This window comes from Monodelphis domestica, chromosome 1, assembly GCF_027887165.1.
Source record: "Monodelphis domestica isolate mMonDom1 chromosome 1, mMonDom1.pri, whole genome shotgun sequence".
Lineage (NCBI taxonomy): Eukaryota > Metazoa > Chordata > Mammalia > Didelphimorphia > Didelphidae > Monodelphis > Monodelphis domestica.
The window spans coordinates 455,494,449-455,511,532 of NC_077227.1; the positions used below are offsets into that span (position 1 = coordinate 455,494,449).

Here is a 17,084-nt window from a genome sequence, read left to right on the forward strand (position 1 = left end):
CTGCAGAGACAAACCTAAAACGGGCTGCAAAGGGATTTGTAGCCAAGCTCAGGGGCAGAGAGGTCAGCTATAACAGTTACAAAGGCAAGGGTCAAATTAGAAGCTGGACTTCAGAGAGAACTTTAATATAACAAGAGAAGCTTCCAAAACAAATAAAAGGCCCTTAACATTTTAACTATGTCCACAAAACCCACCCACACTAGGGCCCCCAAAGAGTCTTAATTAAAGTCCATAGTTCAAACCAAAACAGGTGTGCCTGGCACCAGGGTTTTTCAAAAGGCAGGGGTAAACTGAGGCATCCAAATTTCATGTCAACAATATCCATCTCTTAAAGCTCAACTCAAATACCATTTCTTTCAGAAAGCCCTAACCCCTTGGGGAGTGCACACTTAGTACTTTACAACAATTGTTTTGCACATTGTAGTTATCCATTACCTAGAACTTCATTGTGGGAGGGAATCTACCAGTTTTATTTCATTTATATTACTCTCCTTCCCTGGCACTAGTATAGTAGTATAGTAGTTGTCTCTCAGTAACAGAGCATGACGATTGTCTTTGTGAGGTTTCATCTATGGTGTATAGATGAGTGTGCACAAAGACACTTGTGTGTGAAGGAGATTTAAGTGGAAAAGACAGAGACAGTCCCACTCTCTCGGCATTGGAAACCTGGGTCCAGTGGCACGAAAAGTCGTTACACCTGGAGACTTCCTCGGCTGCATTGGATGGCCGTGTTGTCTTTTGTGCTCCAACATGCCCTAAGTACTCCACAGTGCTTTGCTGCGTCGCCCTCTCAGCTGTTGAACCTTCTTGTTGGTTTCTTCCATCTGTTCTGCCGAAGCAGTCTTCACATGCTGGGTGAGCAAAGCCCTGGTTCACCAGGGGTCAACGACCCGATGCCTGCCCTCACAAGGTTTAGACAGCCTGTCGAAGCCGTTGCCCGGGGTGTGGCCACTGCCGCATGCTAGCAGCTACTGGGAGCCACAAGTGAGAGCTGGGTGTCAGGTGAGGGTCAGAGGCTGGAGAGCTGCCCTAGGAGGGCACGACGAGCCCTTCATACCAGAGATACTACCCCTCCCTGAACACCCCATACATCCCTTCCCTGGCACTAAAAATGTCTTAAATGAACACCTTTATCCCTCTTCCTTCTCTTTGTCTGGCTTTAGTATAGAGTAAATGATGTTGGGGGTCAGAAGATCCTGTATTCAAATCCAAGTTCAGATCCTTTACTAATAATGTGATCCTGGACCCTTAATTTCTTTTGAGTCACGAACCCTTTAGCAGTTTTGGTGAAGCCTATAGACCCCTTTTAGGAATAATGGGTTTAAATGTACAAAATAAAACACATGGGATTACAAAGGAAACCAATTATGCTGAATTGAAATAAAAAAATTTTTAAGCTCATGCACCCCTGCTTGAAGCAAATAACAATAACCTTTCAAGACCTGTTTCTTCATTTGTCAAATGGTGATAATACTAGAGCTATTTATTTATTTGTTTGTTTATTTTCTTCCCCTCCCTTAGCCCCACGCTGCTCGCTGCTCACGTAGGGCGGCCTACGTAAAAGGCGTTGGCTGGGATAGGCTCTCCAGCCCCGCACTTTCTCCAGCCATAACGAAAGGCATGGAGATAGGATTGGAAGGACCGGCGGAAAGGGCTGTCGTCATGGCAACGGGAGTCGGAGGGAGAGAGGGGAGGGAATTCCACGTTCGGGCGACGCCAGGGGGGGGATGGGTGAGAGGAAGACCAGAATCGTAACGGATTCAATGGGGTATCGAATGCGGTGGACGAACGCACGGTCGCCTCAGCTCAGGTGAAGGCCGGGTTTTGACCCCCGCGACAGCCGTAGGACAGAGGCCAGTGCCGTGGTTTAGGGGCAGCCCTTTAGAGCCTCGGAGCGCTTTGGAGCACCCTGGTGGGTGCCGAGTGGTCCCTGCAGTGCGCAGGCGCAGGCTGGTCCGCGAGACCCAGCCCACCTGGGACTGGCAGGAAAGGGGAGGGGGGGGTGGAATCGGGGGAGGAGGAGCCCGAGGTGCCGAGATCCTCCTTCCGGAGCTCAGGCCGCAACCCCGACCAGGTAAGGGTAAGGGGAAAGGCCCCTGACTTGGCGCTCTCCTTCCTAGAACGACTGGCAGCTTCAGGATCAACGATGATGGACACTTTAGAAGAAGAAAACTTCGCTCTGGCTATGTGAGTAATCCTGGACGTAGCCAAAGCCCCAACTTTTTTTGGAGGGAGTCAGGTTGGGGGAGGGGAAGTTGGTTCTTAGGCAGCTACCAGGCTAGTGCAAGATTTTCAGAATTGTTAAAAAGTTGTGCAATGCACAGGAGGGCCTAGATCTTTTAGCTACCTGAGGAGAAGCAGCGAGGTACTGGAAGTGGAAAGAAGAATGAATTTGGACCGGGGTTCGAGTGCTGCCCCAGTATGTTTCCTAGGTGACCAGGCACCTAAACTGCTTTCCCGAAGCAGGGTCTTCATCCATAAAATGGGGTTAAGGAGGGCGGGAGGTGGGCGTGGTCTCAGGATTCTTAACCTTTGTAGACTGAGCTTCTTGAGGGCAGGAACTGGTTTGTTTTGTTTTGTTTTTTGGCTTGTTTTTGTCCTTTCTTTATATCCCTGGTGCCAGGCACATAAGTAGGCACTTAGATACTTGTTGACTACACTTCTTCGTGAATGATGTTTTTAAATGATTGAAGGAAGTATTAAGTTTCAGTTAGTGGTAAGCTAAAATAAAGATTTTTTTCCCCCCATCCAAGTTCAAGGACCCCAGGAATCTATCTATAGATTCCTGGTCAAGAACTGGTTTAGTAGAAAGTTCTGGAGTCATAGGATCATAGATCTCATTTTACAGATGGGGAAAGTGAGGACCAGAGAGGCTAAAGGAATTGCTCAAAATCACACAGGGTGGTAAGTAAGGACCAAAAATGGGATTTCAACTCTTGCCCTCTATCTCAAGAATCTGTGCTCTTTCCATTGTATCCACTGTTTCTTGGGTCAGAGAACTGTAGGTTTGAATCCCGATTCTGCAACTTAATAACCTGTGTGATCTCAAGTAAGTCATTTCTTTCCCCTTTGGGCCTCAGTTTTTCTATCTATAAAGTAAAAGTTGAATTTGTGGTCTGTTTTTGTACAACCAGAGATCTAATAATGGTTTTTATATTTTTAAATATAGTAGATCTTTATTTGAAAATGTAAAAACCATCCTTAGCCAGCAGGCAGCAGCCACTGTTTACTGAACCCCCCTCCCCCCATGCAATCTTCAGATTCCTTCCAGCTTCTGTTCTTACAATTTGGAACTTCTTTATTAAATTGGGTAAAAGAAATGTAAAAGTAAGCCCTCTTAGAAGAAGGAATCCAAAGACTAGAGCTTTTAAAATACTTGATGTTTATACTGTATTGAAACTCAGTAGATTTCCTCCTGCCTACTCTCTTTGAACCCTAAACACCACACCTTCAGCCAACCAGTGATCTGTCTAGTACAGTGCTATATGTTGTCATGGAATTATATATGCATCACAAAGGGAACCAACCTATCTCAAGCCAGTGATATGGAAACCCTGTCCTGAATCTGACTAATTATAGTTGCTTTGATAGCAACATAGGAAGAAAGGATCCCCTAAGATAACCAAAATCATAAAGAGTTTGGTGCACTTCCAAATCTGCACCTTGAATTATATTCCTAAACAGGTGGCCATCTTCAACTGTGGTACAGAGGTTTTAATGTTCCAGATTGTGGTGACCATAATCAGATAGTTTTGCACTAGTTTGGGGGCCAGCTTCAAAGATGCGGTAAGTAGGGCATAGAGCAGGGATTCCTTGATTAAATAGTTACCTGCTGAAAAGTTGAGTGGCTACCATCCATATTTAAAGGAACTCTGTAGTGACTTTTATGCTTTAGAAAACTTTATGTAGAACTGTTCTTATAAAGGTGGAATATACCTATAATAGGCATTAAAACTTAAAAAAAATTTACAGATATAGTCAATTTCTCTTTATTATTAGAATTAAACCAATTAGCTGATGAATGGCCTAACCTATAATCCTAATATTAATTTCCAGTTCTTCTCCTTCTGATGCCGAATTTGATGCTGTAGTTGGATGTATAGAGGACATTATCATGGGTAAGTTTCATTTACAAAAAAGAAAAATAGGTGTCCCAGCTAAAACTAAGTGTATAAAAAATTACAAATCCTCCCAGTGTTAAGAAGAAGATAATACATCTTGACATAGAGATTTTTTTCTAATGCAATGCTTTACCAATAGAATTGGAATTCCAGGATTGAAAAAGAGTATAGCTCATGTTTTCACTTCCTATAGTACATCTCCACTACATACCTGAGCATAGGTGGCATTCTCTTCTCTTTGCTCCTACACTTCCAATAACAGAAAACTCATTACTTCAAAAGACTGATCCTTCCAAATCTCTCATCATTTTAGAAATTTGTCTTCATTGTAAGTTAGTGAAAAGAGCTTTGCCCTGAATAAAAGAAGACTGTCTGATATTCTAGCCCAGCTTTGGCACTTTGACCAAGTTATTTACTCTGTGGGTCTTGGTTCTTTTCAGTAAAAAGGAGGCTAGATTTGATGACTTCTGTGGTACATGAAAACTTTAAGATTCTATTTTAGTTAGAGTTTAAGAATATAACCATGTTTAGCATTGTCTTCCTTGGACCTAACTCTAAGGTGATATACTTTTCTCCCACTGTACCTACTTCCTTTGCCACATCAAGCAGTTTCTTGTTGGTCAAGATAAAGTTAAGAACAGGGATCCTTAACCTTTTTTTGTGTGATAAAACTGATTTTCCAAAGGATCCTTTGGATCACTCCTCAGAATAATGTTTTTAAATGCATCAAAAAGATAGAGAAGAATTCAAAGGAGACTAATTACATTGAAATATAGTTATACAAATATTAAAAATCCATTTTCACAGATGCCTTGAAAATCTGCTCCCCCTAGAAGGAAAGATTAGCAATATAATAACCCCCAAGAGGTCCTGGAATTCCCCCCAAGTTAAGAACCCATGGTCAAGAGTAGTACTTGCTTCCTCTTGATTTAGTAAGGCAAGTCAAGGACTTATCACAATCTGAACTTTTAACAGAAGGGGAATACTAGAAAATCCCCCTATCTTTGCTTGCCTCTGGAGCACTTTTGTGAACATCTCTTTATACTGAGGCACAGTTTCAAATCCTGACTCTGACTTCCTAGCCAGAGGAGAAATCACTTAAGGTTTCTTGAGCCTTGGTTTTCCTCATCTGTAAAAGAGAAAAAATGCTATTCTTAAATATAATACAATTAGGGGCAGTTGGATGGCTTAGGTTTGGAGTTGGGAGGACCTGGGTCCAAATGTGGCCTCAGATCTGGTCTCAGCTGTGTGACCCTGTCCTCAGTTGCCATTCCTTACCTCTCTTCAACCTTAGAATCTATACTTAGTATCCATTCTAAGGCAGAAGGTAAGGGTTTAAAAAAATCATTATACTCTTTCTCACAAAGTTGTTGTGAGGGAAGTACTTTGTAAATCTTAGAGTACTATATAAATATGAGTTAGTTTTATTGAAATTACCCTGCAACTATCCTGATATAATCCCAAAATATTCTTTTTTGTTTTCACTTAAATACTCTTCCCAGGCTTCAGTGCTCAGGTTTGAGAATATTCTCAGAAATAACTGGCATATAATGGTAATCCCTTCATGATGTTCTTTTTTTTTTTTTAACAAGTATATCTTTCTGCTGTAATTCTGATAATTTAAGACCTCAAAGTCAATAATTGTAACTGTACCTGATCCTGAGGTAAATTAACTCTTCTCTAGGTGGACACTGCTGCTTCTTCAGAGTGAACTTTCCATGGTAGTATATGTTCATTTAAATGACCTCTTTCCATATGGTGGTAAAAATTTTCATTCAGAATTGAGTGGGGAATTGCCTGACTACCCTAAGAGTTTCAGTCAAAGTTCCTATTGTCAGGGGAATCTAGGTGGCTTAGTGGATTGAGAGCCAGGCCTAGAGATGGGAGGTCCTGGGTTCAAATGTGGCCTCAGACACTTCCTAGCTGTGTGACCCTGGGCAAGTCACTTAACCCCCATTGCCTAGCCCTTCCTGCTCTTGTGCCTTGCAACCATTATATAGTATTGATTCCAAGATGGAAGGTAAGGGTTTGAAAAACAATTTCTATTGTCTTAGGTCTACATTTTTATCTTGACAATGGAGATGCCCTGACATCATTCAGATTTTCATGGATTTAATGACTTTAATCTTGAGAGAAATTAGATTGGAACTTGGTAACATTAGAAGGACAGATGAAAATTTAAATAAAAATGGAAAATATTGGGAATAAATCAGATATAAAAAACTTTACTGGAAACAATTAGGTGAAGAATATTGGGACTTGGGAGTCAGAGTGACCTGAATTTGAATGTTGCTTTCAGACACTTATTAACTGTGTAACACTGCAAATCATTTGCCCTCTCTGCCTCAGTTTCCTCATCTATAAGGAAGTTAGACTTGATGGCTACTAAGATCACTTCTAATCCATAATCTGTAATCCTATGACACTTAGTAGTTGGGTGCTTTGATGGAGTTTTTGGTGGGTCCTTTTTAGAACTTTTTATATACTATTAAAGACAGAGAAAGACTCAAAGCTTCAGATTTCAGTAACTTTTCTCAGATGAAAATTAGCACAGTCGTGCTCTCATATATTAATAGGTTTTGTTTTTAAAAAAAGCTTAATTAGTGTACAATGAAAGTGGTATTAATGATAAGCTTTGACTATTTACTGCAGACTTTGGGGCTTCCTTTCCTACAGATATGCTCTTGAGACATCAACTATGAAGCTTGCCTTTTATTTTTAAAGGTGGAATTTGAATTAATTGGTTAAAATGTAAATTTCCTCTTGAAGAGTTTTCTTGTACTTAGAAACTTGTACTTAGACTATGCGATGAGTGACAAAACTGGGGAAAACATCCCAATTAGATCCCTTGAAGAGAAACGAAGACTTAAGCGGATTTCCCAGACCCTCCTGTAACTTTGTATGTGTTTTAAAACTGTACTGTATTTGCCTATTAAGATACTAATGTTCTATTAAAGGTAATCATATTTCCCATTTAAATAGCTGCCAGCTTTCTTTCTCTTGGGATTTGGCATTAAGAAGGCCGTTTATAAACAGAGAAACCATCAATTGCAGGGATTTACTATTTCAAGTAGAGGTTTTCATTTGTTCTATTTTTACACATGCTAATCTAGCTTTTTACCAAAATTCTTTTTAGTGTCTGTTAATTTTTTTTTTTAATTCCATGAGTGAATTAATTTCTTATAGGCTTTAAAATAAACTTGAGTTTTGCAGTGAATTATAATTGGTAAAATTGTTCAGATAATAGGCAGTTCTAGCCTTCAATTAGATTTCAATTTATTCTTTTTAAATGACCTTATTTGCTTCACTTCAGATGGTGAGTTCCAATTATTACAGAGAAACTTCATGGAAAAATACTACCAAGAGTTTGAAGACACAGAAGAAAACAAACTCATCTACACTCCTATTTTTAATGAATATGTAAGTTTGCTTCCTTTTTTCTCTTCCAAGACACTAGAGGTTCTTTGAAATTAGACCTGCAACCAAAAGATGTCAGCAGTGGTCCATGTCTTTTAAAAAACAAGTTTTTATTGATCTCTTGTTTTTAATTACTTAGTCCCACTGTATTTCTCCCCTTACATTCTTTTAGAGAGCCATTCCTTATAATAAAGTACTAAGAAAGGAAGAAAGAAAACAATTCTGCAAAGTTAAACAGCATATTGAGAAAGTCTGCCCTCATATGCAGTATCTCATACCCATGGGTCTCCTGTTTCTGTAGAGGAGCAGTGTACCCCATGTCTTTTAAAACATAACTGTATTTTGGTAAACAAGCAAGTAAGTGTTCCAATCCTAGTTGAGTTTTTCTCTCGTCTCCTGTTAATCATTCTTTTCCTTACCTTCCATTTCCTTCTTTCCAAAAGCCTTTCAACAAAATGTCTGTAAGAGTTTATCAGTTTCTTCTTTTAAAAAACAATTTTGGTATTGAATATACTTCCCTTATGATCCTGTCCTCAGCTACCATGTGCACAGATCCAGTGGCGAAGAATAATAGCTCTTACTTTTCGAAATTCTTTCATTGCTTTAATTTGACTAAAATTATGATTAATGATTATAATTACCTAACAATCCAGTAAGTAGGATAGTTATTATAGTTCCTTTTTACTGATTTGAAAACTAAAACATAATAAACATTTAAGGTTTGTTTAAGGTCATTCAGAAAGTTGGTGGTAGGCCTGGGAACTCTGCTCCAAGTCTCTTCACCTCTATTCCAGAGCTCTTTCTGCTGACTGACGCTTCCCATGATTTCAGTAGGATTAGTTAGCCTAATTTAGAGTAGGTTTTAACCTTAGGGAATTACTTTTCTTGACACAGAAGTTAGAAACTAAACAGCCAATTAAATAATCAATTTAGAAGACTATCAAGTAAAGATATTTGTGTAATTCTATCCTGTGAAAATTGGACACATAATTATAGAGCTCTATATACCTTTAGGAGTAATGATGCTTACTTTGCATTGTGTAACAGTTCTCTATTGAAGAATTTACTTTCTTTAACATATGACTAACCAGGAGACTTTTAAATCTTTTAGATCTCTTTGGTAGAAAAATATATTGAAGAACAGCTGCTTGAGAGGATTCCTGGGTTTAACATGGCCACTTTCACCACAACATTACAGTAAGTGGAGCCTGAAATGTAGAACTCTTCCCTGTCCTATTTCATATATCTTAATGGTGAAAAGAGCCAAATTACTGCTTGGAGAAGGTTTTTGGGATGGTGGAGGTACTTTTTAGAGTACTGAAAAATAGAGAAAGACTTTACAATGTAATGTGTTTAATTTCCAGTCCTAAAATTACAAATCTTTCCATTATAATATAGACAGCATAAAGATGAAGTAGCGGGTGATATATTTGACATGCTGCTCACATTTACGGATTTCCTGGCCTTCAAAGAAATGTTTTTGGACTACAGAGCTGTAAGTAGCTTCCATTCTCTTTAAGTAACTCTTCTGTAGCTATAGGAATTTTTAGTTCAGTTTAACAAATTAAGTACCTACTTTTCTAGGCTTTGGAAGTAACAATAGTTCCTATCTGTAGGAAACTGGCCTTGTACTGGGGATACAATATGGAAACTGTAAGTTATTTTGAGTTAGAAAATAGAAAGCAATTAAACTAAACTTTAAATAAGTTCTCCTCTATGAACCTATAGTATAGAATCACTGTGCCTTATACCCTTCCATCTATCACATTGTTCTAATCTAGCTATTATGCAATTGGTGAAAATCTGTTGCTAGGTCACAGTTTCATTTCAGTGATGGTGCATATGAATTCATATTCAGAGCTTCAAAGAGCATACCTAAAACACAATTACATGTTTTCCCACTTACGCAGGATTTTCCTGGGTATTTGTGGCTAAGGATGTGCTTTTGAGGTTTTTTTAGGGTAAGGAAATATGTTTTATTTTGGAAGAATCTTACCAAGGCTAAATTTGGGCAAAATTGTGATATGGACAGTGATTTCTGTCCCATTTCTTTTGGAGCTTTCAGCACACATCTCATCCCTAAGAAATACTGAACCCTCTTTCCTCAGGGAAAAGTCAGTAACTACTAGTCTCACTTACATTAAGCTGTTAGGGACAGAAATATCTATTTTTCCTAAGGAATATAGAATTTAGAGCTAGGAAAGACTTCACTGTTGACCCTTTTTTCAAGAGTTTTGAACCTGTCATTTAAAGGTTCTGTTTTTTTTATTCTTTACCTTCTGTCTTAGAATTGATACTATCAGTTCTAAGGCAGAAGAGCAGTAAGAGCTAGGCCAATGATGGTGAACCTATGGCATGGCATGCCATGGCACCTCTGTACTCCCTACCCCCTTCATTACTAGAAAGGTGGAGGGACTTGGATGGAGCAGCTCCCACTGCACTTGACAACATTTTTCACATGCCCCACCACTTTTGCCCAGCAGCCAATGGGAGTACACAATGGGGTAAGGTGGGGGGCTCATAGGCAGCAGAGCTGGAGGGGAGCAGAATGCTCAAGCCACTTTATTTCCCCTCTCTACACTCACCGAGGACATTCCTCACTTCACCTGCCCTTCAGATCAGCAGCCCAATGGGAACATTTCCTCCCTCCCCTGTGTGGGGTAAGGCCAGGGGGGGGGCAGGGTACCCAATTTTAGAGATGGGTAGGGGAGGAACCTGGCACTCCATCTTGAAAAGGTTCGCCATCACTGGGCTAGGCAATCTGGGTTAAGTGACTTGCCCAGAATCAAACAGCTAAGAAGTATCTGAAGCCAGATCTGGACCCAGGATTTAACATTTCCAAGCCTGGCTCTATCTATTGAGCTACTGAACTGCCCCTTGTTTCTCTTCTCCTAAAGGAAAAGGAAGGCCGAAGTCTGGACTTAAGCAGTGGTTTAGTGGTGACATCATTATGCAAGTCATCTTCCATACCTGCAACCCAGAACAATTTACGACATTAGTTCATGTTCTCTGGATGAGAGTTTATCACCTTGAACATTCCAAACTTGAAAGATGGTGAGTGACCACAACGTGATGAACAACATACTCAGTGATTGGGGAATACAGCTGGAAAAGACTGACCTTGTTCTGGTGCTTTTAATTAATGTTAAGTGTAGAGTGATCATAAAGAACCCCGCTGGAATATTGGATTCTCACGAAATATCCCCATTAGCCCTGGTACACCAGCCAAAATGGCCTCAGCTCCCAAGTGCTTATGGCAGTTAGGGAAAGAGTTGAGAGAGAGAGTGAGTGTGTGTATGTATGTGTGTGTGTGTTCGTTCGTGCGCATGCCCCTGTATGGGTGTATATAGGTGTTTGTGTGTGTTTTGCAAGGAAATTATATTGCCTCTTTCAGCTGTTACTCCCTTGGAGGGGACCCAGGATGTATGTATTAGTAGTAACACATATTTCTTCTAATCAAAATGTTACAATTAATGTTTTCCATCCCAAACCTGGACAGGTTTTCCAAACACATCTTTGTGGCACAAGACTGTCTTTGCCTAATACATTTCAACCCAGGGAATCCTACTCCTCTATGTTTTATGATGTCTTTTTGCACATCTAGGGACAGTTATTCAAACTCAACTCATTCTCTTACAGATTTTTGAATCTGTTGTTTTAACTTTCTTTCCATTGTATTAGGAAAATTGAGGAACACAGGTTTTAGCTGGGAGTCTTTGCCTGAGCTAAAATGTTGTTTGCCTAGAAGTAAAATATACAAATCAACTCATACTCTTAGGTTTGTAAAAATCTTGTGACCTTAGCGTGACCTTGTGCTGGTCTTTCTTAGCAGCAGTCTCATTATGTCTAGCCAAAATACTCTTTGAGAATCTATCTACTAACAGTGTACATTTTAGAAACAAATTCTAAGATTTTGTGAATTTGGCTTGGACACTTTATGAATGTCCAATTAGGAAGAAGACTTAAGTATTCTGTTCTTCGGGCTTTGTAGGTTTAAAGTATTCCTGAGTGAAAAGTTATCCTATATTGTTACTTCATTTTGTCAGGAACCCTACAAATTACATACAGAGGTCTGATTTATGTTGGAAAAGAGGGCCTGGAACATGCTTTTTTTTGATCCTACCATAGTTAGTATACATTGGTCAAAGTCCTATGCATCAGAAATCAATTTCTCCTGCAAAAGGGATAATTCCCAAACTTGCTAATATCCTCTCTCCTCTTAAAACCTGCCTCCCCAATGTGGTGTTGCACTGGTCCACATGAGAGAATAAGAAGAGAAAGTGGGCAAAAGCTTGAATGATAATCTCTGCTTTTTTCAATTTAGAAAAATGTTTAATTTTCCTAAGTGTCAAGGTTCTGATAAGAAAATGTATATGCCAAACCATTTTGGAAAGAAGAAAAAGCAGATGGCTGGCTGACTTTCTTTACATTGAAAACAAGACTAATGAATTTTAATTTGGCTGTTCCACTTTTAAAGCATGGACTGAAGATTCTTATGTGTTATGTACGTATATGTGTCATGTATTAAGAAACTTTTTTTTTAACCATTAAGAGTAATCTGACACACTTGGCCAGAACATCAGATACTCAAATATTAAAGATCATTCTTTAACTCTGTCCTCAGGTGACTGCTTTTGGGGGATTAGAGGTAAGCAGAATAATCCAATTTTGAAGTATTTGTCCTAAACCTTGTCAGAATTAATTATTCTTGTTGCCAGTGGGAGTATCTAATGCTTCTAAGTCTTCAAAAAATACTTGCTGATTATTTTACCAGATTTAGAAATTGTAGTTGGACAAGACTGGTACTGGCTTGGTCTATGAATCAGCCAACAAATATTTGCTTAGTTCTGATATGCCAGGCACTCATACCAAGTCCTGGGGATACAAAGATAAAAAAATAAAATTTCCTTTGCCCCCAAGAAAAAGAATGACAAAAACTAACTATTCTTTTTGCTTTTGTCACTTTTTAGGGAAGAATAGTGCCCATGCTGGTTTAGATTCTCTATGGGGAGAATAGGCAGTAGAGGCATTTCAACAGGTACATGCCTGTCTGTGGAAATGTATAAAAGGAAGCACCTCCACTGAAGTTGAGGACAAGGGAATGGTGAAACAAACACATTTTGTTCCCATTTTGTGAGAAAGAGAAATCCCAAGCAAATGACCTCTTCCATAAATATTTGTAGGGCGCTGATTGGAAAATGACTGGATAGCTTGAGCGATGCCCACGTTTGTGCCTACTGGTGTCCTGGCACTGGCAGACTTTTAGGGCAGTGAATTTGGGAGTTTTAAATCACTTTGGATAAATTGGTAAGATCCAGTACTTTTGATGGTTTTTTCAGTCCCCAAAAGAAGCATAACTTATGGTGATAATTTCTGCTTGGTGAAAATTTCAGCAAGACTTTTTTCATGTCATTCCTTTCCCCTGTTAATAATGAAACAGGCCACCCTCAACTTAATCGTGTATAATGTCATGCATGTTGTTCAGACCACATGTATGATCATATTTTTAATAACATTTGAAAGGAAGGACAAGTGAAAATAGATGAAATTTGAAAGAAGTTTTAGAATGTACTGTCAAATTTTAGAATGCCCTGGTTACTCTATAAAAAGTGGGATATGTGTTAGAACAAATGTTCTAAGTAAGGGTAACAGTCACTTTATCTAGGTAAATAACCAACTCAAAACATGAAGATGTCAAACTGTAGGTAATTTACATTTAGTCAGTGTCCTTTTATCAAATCTGTCATAATTATGAAGGAATTGTAATTATTCATGAGAATAATATGTAACTGGTTTCCACAGAGCGGTCAGGCTGAATTGGAGCCTCTCCCAGAACATGTGATGTTTACTTGCAAGGCTTAGGCCTCCTTTCATTTTATCCTTTCTAGCCTTTGTCGCTATTTATTATGAGATTGTCCTTAAGAATACAGGTTTGGACTGGATCTTGTTTATAGTCCAGCAAACTACTAGAAGTGATATTAATCTGTACCACTAAGAGTCATCTCTCTTTTGACTTGGAAAATGAGCATAGATTGATTCATCAAAACTTTGGGTCAAGGTTGGCTTCCTTCTTAATTCTTTGTCCATTTGAACTGTCATATTCCCACCAGTGGAGCACAACTTAAGACAAGGTTGCTTTGTAATTACTAGTATTGAACCCTCACTGGAGTTTCTAAAGGACCTTTTTAAATGCCGGCAGGTATACCTCCTTTATCACGGCCTCATAGACAAAAATATCCAAAAAGTGGCCTTCATTAGGAGTAGGGTCTTAGAAGGCTTTTAAAATTTTTTCAAAAAACTCTTACCTTCTGTATTAGTACCAGTTCTAAGAAGAGTAGCATGGGCAAATGATTTGTCCAGGGTTACAGAGAGAAAATGTCAGGCCAAATTTGAACCTAGGTCCTCTGAATTCCACAGGTCTGACACACTTTTCCACTGTCCTATCTACCCACCTTGGGTCTTAGAATTCTTAAATGAGATAATTCCAGAGTACCCTTCAAGCATATAGGTACAAGGAAGAAGACAGGGGTATCCTGAGAAAAGGAATCATACTAGGAATCTTACCAAATGTTGGCATTCACAATGAGAAAACACTCCCCATAGCACCTGCTAATGACAGGATAGTAAAGATAGTTAGGCCAGAAGTACCACCCTAAAAGCTAAGAATCAAATTAGTCAAAAGTCAATAGTATCATGGAACCATTTATAAAAATTTCCATCCACATCTCTTCCAAATAAATGTTCCATGGTCTTTATTTATGTACAAAGAACAAAATCATTGCTATCAAACAATCAGGCAAGATTGTGAGCCACCTACTCCCAAATCCATAGCTGTTGGGCTCAGTCAGTGGTGTCAGGAAGTCAGTCAGTCTTGGTGTTTAGCTCTTTCCAAGAGGATATATAGATGAAAATTGTGTTTTAAAGTAAAGGGAAAAATTGGACAGCAAGTGTCTTTGAGAAGCAGGTAAAAACGAGGTTTTCCATTAAACACAAGCTTCTAAAATGTACAAATCCTCATGGACATACCCCCTATATGTTAGTGAGATCTTGAACTAGTACCTAAGCACTATCTATTTTAGTAGCCTATTAATGGGTTTATTTTTACTTTTAAATATAGGCCTTTCCTATGGGCTATGACTGTTGTGCCATAACTAGCCATGGACATTGTGAAAGTGAAGATGACACTTTGTTCCTTTTCCCATTGAAATAGAAGACGAGAGTTTTACATTGCCAAATACACACTATATTGGGCTTTTTGTTTGAGGTGAGATCACCTCAAACAAACAAATCACCTTTTTGGTTGTAGACTTGAGAAATTCCAATAGCTACCTTGAGTAGATAAGTCTTTTCAGAAAACTCAGACTACTGCTACTACTCATTATCACATTACCATGGTTGTTACCTTTACAGTATATACAGGATAGGATTACAAGGTTTGAGATATTATTTGTTAGCAGATTTAATGCTGGTAAAAGGGGTTGAATTCCTGGCCCTGGAAACTGAAGCCTTACAAATTCAAAGCAATGATGGCCACAACTCCACTTCCTGAGAGGTGGCCTTCCCTGTCTAAAGTCGGTGAGGTCTTTTAACATCTTTGGACTTTTTCCTGCCCCTGCTCACAAATGCCAATTCATGCCAATCCAAGGTGGTGGATTGTGTTCCGTTAGGATTGGGGTGAAAACACAAATTTCCGTCAGCAGAGGATAGCAGATTTGGTCACAGCTGGACTGGTTTTCTGCTTATTATAGCCTCCTTGTGATGACCAGTGGTATCCAGGCTCCTCCACTGTGGCATGTAGACTTCAGTACCAAGGTGGTCCATGGGCATTGATGGTTTTAGGAATAGCCACCAGCCATCTGACTAGTAGCTGCATTGCTGCCTATTCCTTTCCAGGCTCGGAAGGTGAAGAAAGCACTCACTCCATAGGCGATCATCACTACACATGCAAAGAACTGAGAAAAGAAATAGATCATGTGAATGGACTGAGCATGGATGAAGCAGCTTTATGGATCTCATAGGGAGAATGAGAAAACCTGCTTGATTTGACTAGCAAATACAGTAAAACTTTGATGAATTGGAACAGACAGCTAACCAGAATTTTCTACATTCAACTTTGAGGAGAAAAATAAGACCTCAAACAGCAGCCAGATAAACTGAAGTCAAGGGAGCTGGCAAAAATCAGCAGCCCTAAATGACATCCTGGTTATACCACTAACTCTCTTTGTGACGTTAGGTAGGTCACTATTTCTCCTTGGGCCTACTTTCTCTATAAAATAAGGGGATTAGACTAAGCAAGCGATCTCTAAATTCCCTAAGAACTAAAATCCTGTATTCTGTATTTAGTCAAAAGAAAGAAAAAAACTTTCAGGGACATGTCCTGGGATCAAGATAGATTTAACCCAATCTCTTGCATCAGTGAAAGGAAGATTAATGTTGCTAAGTCTACCTATGAGATGCTTTTTTTTTTAAAATAACTTTCTTTCTGTCTTAGAATCAATATTGTATATTGGTTCCAAGATAGAAGAATGGTAAGGCCTAGGCAATGGGGGTTAAGTGACTTGCCCAGGGTCACATGGCTAGGAAGTGTCTGAGGCCAAAGAGAAGCTTATTTTTTAAAAATCTATTCTTCCCAGTCTCTTACATTAGGAAAGGAGGCCCTGGAAATAGTTGAAAATGATTGAGCTTGATTTAGTTGGAGCCATGATTCTTCAGCAGAGGTTTCACTATAAACATCTTTATTAAATATAATTGAGAAAGAATAGTTCTGTCCCCTTTGCATTAAGAAAAAGTCGATAACTACAAAACAAAATAGGGTTGGCTGGAATGAGAATAGGCCTGCTGCTGCACTTTGTTTTGACTAAATTTATGTTTTGAGCCCTGGATACAGATTCATGTTCAGTCTGCTTCTACCCCCTCCTCCCACTTAAGTGCTCCCCCTCCAAGACTATAGAGGAAAACACCAAAGAGGAAGCAGGTACTTACGGAAGCAGCAGCCCTTTTGTCAAATGTATGGGAACCAACTATTGATGTTTTTTGAACTGCCACTGCGCAGGTGATGAATCCGGTAATGTAGAGAATCAGGGCAGCTATATTAAATATCATTAGCTAGGAGAGAAAGAGGGAAAAAAAAACAACTTAAAACAAGAGGCTCCAGAGGCAGCTGCAATGACAAAGGCAAGTTTCCACTGTTTCATTTTTTTTCATCCACAAAGTGAGGATAATCCCCCTTAACAGGACGGTGAGGGATTCAAATCAGAATCATGTACAGTAGGGCAAACCTTAAAAGGGCTACATGCTGGTTATTTTATCATTCCTGGAATTTGGCTTTTTCTCTTCTGGGAATGCATACCTGTGAATTTGTCACCTGCTACCAGGCAGTTTTTTATTTCAAAAACAAAAAGCCCTCTTATCTTCTGACTTAGAATGGATATTGGTATTGGTTCTAAGGCAGAAGAGTTGTAAGGACTAGGTGGGAAGGGTTAAGTGACTTGCCCAGGATCATATAGCCAGGAAGGGTCTGGTTTGAACCAGGGCCTCCCATCTCCA

The 17,084-nt window shown here is 39.3% G+C and overlaps 2 protein-coding genes across 5 annotated transcripts in view; one reads left to right on the forward strand and one right to left on the reverse strand.

The window, feature by feature from the left end:
- The first annotated feature begins 1,559 nt into the window (after window positions 1–1,559).
- Window positions 1,560–17,084, forward strand: part of ARL2BP (ADP ribosylation factor like GTPase 2 binding protein) — a 35,841-nt gene continuing 20,316 nt past the window's right edge. Inside the window, exons 1-7 of one of the 4 annotated variants that reach the window (XM_007474895.2) lie at window positions 1,560–1,810; window positions 2,121–2,187; window positions 4,057–4,118; window positions 7,435–7,541; window positions 8,650–8,735; window positions 8,937–9,033; window positions 10,436–12,150. In XM_007474895.2, coding sequence (XP_007474957.1) covers window positions 2,147–2,187; window positions 4,057–4,118; window positions 7,435–7,541; window positions 8,650–8,735; window positions 8,937–9,033; window positions 10,436–10,537 — 495 coding nt within the window. In that variant the 5' untranslated portion in view covers window positions 1,560–1,810; window positions 2,121–2,146 and the 3' untranslated portion in view covers window positions 10,538–12,150. Of the gene's footprint in view, window positions 1,913–2,001; window positions 2,188–3,554; window positions 3,787–4,056; window positions 4,119–7,434; window positions 7,542–8,649; window positions 8,736–8,936; window positions 9,034–10,435; window positions 12,151–17,084 lie in introns of those variants that run through there. The other 3 variants (XM_016427820.2, XR_008915317.1, XM_007474896.3) reach the window with 3 other exon arrangements.
- Window positions 14,267–17,084, reverse strand: part of PLLP (plasmolipin) — a 37,530-nt gene continuing 34,712 nt past the window's right edge. The window contains exons 3-4 of the mRNA XM_001365550.5: window positions 16,521–16,643; window positions 14,267–15,490 (exon numbers count right to left, since the gene is read on the reverse strand). Of these exons, the coding sequence (XP_001365587.1) occupies window positions 15,374–15,490; window positions 16,521–16,643 (240 nt within the window). The 3' untranslated portion in view covers window positions 14,267–15,373. The remainder of the gene's footprint in view (window positions 15,491–16,520; window positions 16,644–17,084) is intronic.